The 6,624-nt window shown below is 38.0% G+C and overlaps 1 protein-coding gene across 1 annotated transcript; it reads left to right on the top strand.

The window, feature by feature from the left end:
- The first annotated feature begins 492 nt into the window (after positions 1-492).
- LOC143670869 (uncharacterized) lies at positions 493-1,256 on the top strand. The gene is made up of 2 exons (XM_077145907.1): positions 493-653; positions 885-1,256. The coding sequence occupies exons 1-2, from the start codon at positions 552-554 to the stop codon at positions 1,242-1,244; spliced, it is 462 nt and encodes a 153-aa protein (XP_077002022.1). The 5' UTR covers positions 493-551; the 3' UTR covers positions 1,245-1,256.
- Positions 1,257-6,624: the final 5,368 nt, after the last annotated feature.

Genomic DNA, 6,624 nt, shown 5'->3' with positions numbered 1-6,624 from the left:
GGCGAGAGTTTTCCAAAGTTTAAGGTCCCACAGCACCTTTTACTGGTGGGACCCGCAGACAAACGTGTGCCATGAGCGCCACCTACTGGGCAGGATAAGAAAAACAGAACCCAGAGATTTAAATACAGCCACGTTACTTTGGAGAATTTCAGGTAAGGCAAACACAAACTAGGTAACAGTGAAAGATGGGGGAGAACAGAATGAACCACTGAATGGTAACGGGATGAGGCATGGGAAAAGGCTTGGAGAAGACACCCTCCCCCTGCCATGTGCGCCACCAGAATTGAACACGGGTTGATGAAGAGGGCTGGCATGTCAGTTTGGGAGACTCTTAAGGTTGCTAAGGAAATGCCATTTGGTCTACCCAGCTCCCCCTCCCCCCAGAAGTCTCAGAATTCTGCTTTGTGACATCTCAGCCTACCAAGGGCTACCATTGGCTGGGGGTGTGCCTTGATGACCAATCAAAGCTGAGGGGCGTGGCTTCTCATTGTCCTGGAGGGTATATAAAAGGAGGTAAGGCACCCTGAGGTGGAGTACTGCGAGACTTCAGTATGGCGAAGGCGACCCAAGAAGAAGAGCCTCCAAAGCCAAGCACCAAAAAGAGAAGGAAGTGGAAGGTCTCATATAAAACCAGGCCCAAAGGTGGCTTAAAGGTTAGACTAACCCTCCCAAGCTCCTCCTCTTTTTCCCCATTGACTATCACCACGCCCCCCACGGCCCCCACGCCCCTCCCCCACTCCGACTCCTTCCCTGTCCTTGCCTGGCACAATGCCTTACTCACCCCACATCAGTTCTCCTGAAACCCCATTCCCATCCATCCCAAATCTCTTTCCCCAACCCCATGTTCTCTGTGTCCTCTGTGTTCCTCCCTACTGTCTTTCCAGATGCTGAAGAGACCCATGGGGCTGAAAAGACCTGTTCAAGGGAGTTCTATGGAAAAGGCCACTCTGAGCATGGTCGCCCATTCAGGAATGCCTGAGAACCCTGGACAGTCTCATGACGATTGTCCCAAGGAGAGTAAGCTGGACGAAAACGAGCGAAAGGAGGCCCAAGAAACCCCGGAGCCCTCCACCACTTCATGTGACAACCCGAGCAGCCAGCCACTTCAGATCGAGGCCACAGAGCTACCGCTGTGTGATGAGGATGCAGAGATTTCCCTGCCGAGAGCTGCCCAGTCAGCATCAGATGTAGATCTGAGTCAGAAACCGTCGAGTACACTGAAAGTAATGATTAAAATAAAATGAATAAATTGTGAAAAGGAGATACGTGTCTGCAAGTTCTCTGATGGTGGAGAGGGAGGGATGGAGAGAAAGAAAGGAAGAGACAGGAATGTGAGGAGGGAGGAGGTGGGGTCCTGTGGAGTTGGGGGTCAAACCTGTAGGTCCATAGTAATCCAGACATTGGGGAAAAGGGCTGAGACAGAACTGACCACTAAAATTTCCTTTTTAGCACTATCCTCTGGGTAAAGAGGAAGTGGTTTTGTTGTTTCTGCATGTGTTTGCCTAGTGAGGGTTCCAGCTTTATCAAAATGTAGATTACTACCATGAAGTGAGGTGCATGGGGGGCAATGCCACCACCCCAAAAGGTCAGGGGCTATATCACTTCCAGTCCCCCTACCTCATAGTGGTATTTGCTGTACATCTTAAGCTGTAAGCAATTGAAGGCCCTCAGAAGAACCAAACATTTCACCTTACTAGAAGTCATTGACAGCACCCCAATGATTGACATAATGCTGGGTGGATCCCCAAATCCAACATGGATGAGGTCACTTTCTAAGAAAGGAAACTTGGAATGGAGTAGTGCTTTACCAAGGGTGGGGCAGTCTGTGTCATCTGCTCCCAGAGCGGGCAATAGAGGGGACAATAATCCACAGGGAATTTTTTAATTAAATTTTATATTTAGTGATAATTGTAGATTCACATGCAGTTGTAAGAAATAGTATACAGCAGCCCTGGGTAACTTTTAGTCAGCTTCACGTTATGATATCTTGCAACGCTACAATATTACAACCAGGATGTTGACATAGTTGTATGTTATATAGTTTTATATAACATGCATTATATAATTATGTTATATGAACATAATTATGTTATATAATTAAATTATGTTATATGAATTAACTAAAACATAGAGTTTTAGTTAATTCAAAGACTGTATTTTTTAGAACAGTTTGAGATTTACAGACAATTGAAAAGATAGTACAGAGTTCCCATATACCCCCTTTTCTCTACTTCCCACTAACACCCCCTGCACAGTTTCCCTTATATAATATCTTGCATTAGTGTGCACATTTATTACAATTAATGAGCCAATATTGATACATTATTATTAACTAAAGTCCAGAGTTTACACTAAGATTCACTCATGTTGTACAGTTCTATGGGTTTTCACAAATGTGTAATGCCGTGTATTCATTACCGTAACATAAAGAACAGTTTCAACATTCTAAATGCCCTGTGCTTCAATTATTAATCCCACTCTCCCTTCCTCTGATTCCTTGGAAACCATTGACCTTTTTACTGTCTCTATAGTTTTGCTTTTTCCCGAAATGTCAAATAGTTTCAATCATACAGTGTGTAGCCTCTTCAGACTATCTTCTTTCACTTCACAATATGCATTTAATTTTTCTTCATATTTTTTCATAGCTTGATATCTCATTTCTTTTTATTGTTGAATAATATTACCTTATGTGGATGTACTACAGTTTCATCATCCCTTGCCTATTGGATGGGATCATGGTTGCTTTCAGTTTTGGGCAAATATGAATAAAGCTACTATTCACGTACATTTTTGTTACGACAATGTTTTCAAATCGGGTGAATATCTAGGAACACAATTGTTGGATAGTTTGCTAAAACTACATTTAGCTCTGTATGAAACTGCCAGATTGTCTTCCAAAGTAACTGGGTCATTCCGCATTCTGACCAGAATGACTGAAAGTTCCTGTTGCTTCAAATCCGTGCCAGCACTCTGTATTGTTATTTTTTGTATTTTAGCCATTCAAATAAGTGTGTACTGGTATCTCATTGCTCTATTAATTTGAAGTTCCCTAATGAGAAATTATGTAGAACATCATTTCGCATGTTAGTCATCTATATATTCTTTGGTGAGGTGTCTATTCAAAACTTTTGCACATTTTTCATTTGGGTTGTTTGTTTTCCCAATGTTTTAAGTATTCCCATTATGCATGCATTACACATTCTGGTGTATGCTGTTCATTTTTTTCATTATTTTTTCTTTGGATTTCAGTTCAAGAAGTTTCTATTAACTTATCTTCAAGCTCACTGATTCTTTCCTCCACCACCTCTAGTCAACTGACGAGCTCATAAAAGGCATTCTCTGTTTGTCACAGTGCTTTTTATTTCTAGATATTCCTTCACATTTTTTAAAATTTTCTTCTCTCTGTTTACATTACGTATCTGTTGTTGTGTTATCTTCTTTTTCCATTAGATTCTAAGTACATCAGTCACAGTTATTTAAATTCTGTATCTGATAATTCCAAAATCTGTGGTTCTGCTGCTTGCTTTGTCTCTTACAGTGTTTTTCCCTGCCTTTTAACATGCTTTGTAATTTTTTTTTGGAACCGGATATGATAAATCTGGTAATAGAAACTGAGGTACTCATGCTTTTAGTGTGAAGTTTTGTGTTATTCTGGGTAGGATCTGGGATGTGTTCAATGTTTTCTATAGTTTTAGTTGCCAAAGGATTCAGTTTCCTCTAGGAAGCATGGAGGAAGGGGATGCAAGAGAAGAGAGGGCTGGGTTTGTCAAAGTTCTTGGTGCAGAATACATCCAACTTTTCCTCCTTGCAGTTCTCCTCTCTTTGCTCTCACATAACACTTTCTCCTGGCTTTCTTTCCATCTCTCCCTGGTCCTTCTCAGTTTTCTCCATCCAACCCTTAAATAAGGGTGCTCCCTGGCATACTGTTCCAGACCCTATCCACCTCCTTTTCACACTTCCTTTTTGACCAATGGCTTTTTACAAAAGTGTTGTCTCATTACCAAATTTTAGATAATTTTCTCTTGTCTTTTTGTTAATTTCTAGTTTGGGTCCATTATGGTTAGAGAACATTCTTTATTATTTCAAGTCCTTTTAGTTTCTTGAGGTTTATTTTATGCCCCACTATTGTGGTCTATCTTGATGATTATTACATGGGTGCTTGGAAAAATGTGTGTACATTGCCGTGTAGTGTCCTATATATGTCATTTAGATACTTATGTTTGTGTTGTTCTGGATCTTCTATTTCCTTGCTGATTTTCTGTCTAGTAGTTCTATCAGTTGCTAAGAGTGGAGTGTTGAAGTCTCCAAGTGTAATTGTGAATTTTATTATTTGTTCTCAGCTCTATTAGCTTTTTCTCCACATATTTTGAGGCTCTCTTGTTTAATGCTTACACGTTTATCATTATCATGTCTTCCTAGTGGATTTGTTATTTTCTTTTTTCTGAAGTCTACTTTATCTGATATAACTGTAGACAGTCCTGCTTCTTTAAATTCATGTTTGCACGACAAATATTTTCCCATTGTTTTCATTTCAATCCACCTATGTTGTAAGATTCTTGAAGGTAGCATATAGTTGGATCATGCTTTTTTCCACTCTTCCAATCTCTGATATTTCATTGATATGTTTAGGCCATTTATATTTAAAGTAACTACTGATTTGTTGTTAAGTTTTCCATTTTATTATGTGTTTTAAATTCCTTCCCTCTGATTCTTATTTTTCTGTTTCTCTATTATTGCCTCCCTATGCATTACTTGAACATGTTTTTAGGATTGCCTCTTGATTTGTTTATAGGATATTTGAGTATGTTGTTTTGAGTAACTTTCTTAGCGGTTGCTCTTGATGTTATAAGATCATACTTAATTTATCTGGTGTCAATGTTTTACCACTTTGAGTGAAGTATGGAAATGTTACTTGCATTTAGGTTCCCTTACACTCCCCAGTTTTTATGTACAAATTACCTTGAGTATTTCTTCTACATGCATTTAGCTCCTCATCAGATAGTGTTATAATTTTTGTTACAACCATCAATATAATTTTTTAAAACTCAGGGGGAGGTTAATCTATTGTACTTTTCCATATTTTTATTATTTCTTTTTTTCTTTCTTCTTGATAGCCCATGATTCTTTCTTTTATCATTTCCTTTTTGTTTGAAGAATTAGCTTTAACATTTTTAAAAGATAGTTCTTTTAGTGGCAAATTCTTTGTTTTCCTTCATCTGAGAACATCTTTATCATGATTTCATTTCTGAAGGACACTTTTGCTAGATATAGAATTTGACAGTATTTTTCTTTCAGCACTTGAACATTTTTCTAGCATTTTCTTCTGGCTTCCATGATTTCAGGTGAGAAATCCACTGTTATTCAAAATGGTGTTCCTCTATAGGTAATGCATTGCTTTTCTCTGGCTGCTTTGAAGCTTTTTATTTGTCTTTAGTTTTCAGAAGTTTAATTATGATGCGTTTAGGAATGGATTTCTTTGAAATTATCCTATTCTGGGTTTGCTCCGTGTGTTAGTTTGGAAGCCCCTGGAATGTGATCAGAATTGGAGTGACTTTTATACAGGAGATTTAATAAGTTACAAGTTTACCATTCTAAGTCTATGGAAATGTCTAAACTAAAGCATCCAGGGAAAGATATCTTAATTAAAGAAAGGCTGATGCATCTGGAACACCTCTGTCAGCTGGGAAGTCACGTGAGTGGTCCGTTGCTCCTGGGCTCTTTTGCTTTCAGCCTCTGTTCCTGTGGGGGTTCCTCACTTTGCTTCTCTGGGGCTGGTTTTATCTCTTGGCTTCCCTTGGTTCTCTCCAGGTTCTGGCAATGTCTTCTGGGCTCCAATTGTCTACAAATTGTATCTTGTGTTAGTCTAAGTTCTAAAAGATTGCTGTAGATAATGTTTAATAAAAATATGTAAAGTTCAAATTAGCACATTTTAGTACCTTTCCTTTAATAATCATTTTATTATACAAAAAACTTCCTTTGGAGACTCCTTATTATACAGTTGACCTGGACATAGGTTCACTCAGCTTTCCTTTCCCTTTCTAAGGGACAAATTGTGTTGCTTCAGTTCTGACTTTTCTATGTGACCATTTGTTGGTTTTATTTATTCTTAAATTGGTGAAACAAAGTGCAAACTATGAGGTGTAAAATTTTTGTTTTGGAGGTACAAGTTTTTTCTGTACTTGAATGCAAAATAGTAACTGAATTGAACACTATCTTTAAAAATGAGATTTATTCTTTACTAAATAATTTATTTTAAAACTACAAAACAAATAAAAATTAAAACATTGTATCAGTTGTACAATTTAGTAATTTCCTGCATTTTGCCCTTTGCAAGCTTTTCATTTTCCTTAAAATTCACTTTTGTGATTTACTCTCATGATTGTATATAAAAAGTTCAATAAAACAGAATTTACAGTTCGTTTCTTTTCTGACCATTATTATGTAATTTCGTTCATGGCTCTTACTGAAAATGTGTTCTATCAAGGAGAGAGTGTTAAAATATGCATGTGACACACTAGTGATGCCACTGGTGGGAGGATTTTACTGTCTAAAATTTTTCAGGATTCAACCTTAGTCAATGGTGTTTTGTTCTGTTTTTGTTTTCAAAAGCTATGGGCAAAATAT

Source organism: Tamandua tetradactyla, chromosome X (genome assembly GCF_023851605.1).
Source record: "Tamandua tetradactyla isolate mTamTet1 chromosome X, mTamTet1.pri, whole genome shotgun sequence".
In the NCBI taxonomy this organism is placed as follows: domain Eukaryota; kingdom Metazoa; phylum Chordata; class Mammalia; order Pilosa; family Myrmecophagidae; genus Tamandua; species Tamandua tetradactyla.
Note: the sequence above shows the minus strand (reverse complement) of the source record. Positions and strands in the feature narration are given on the sequence as shown.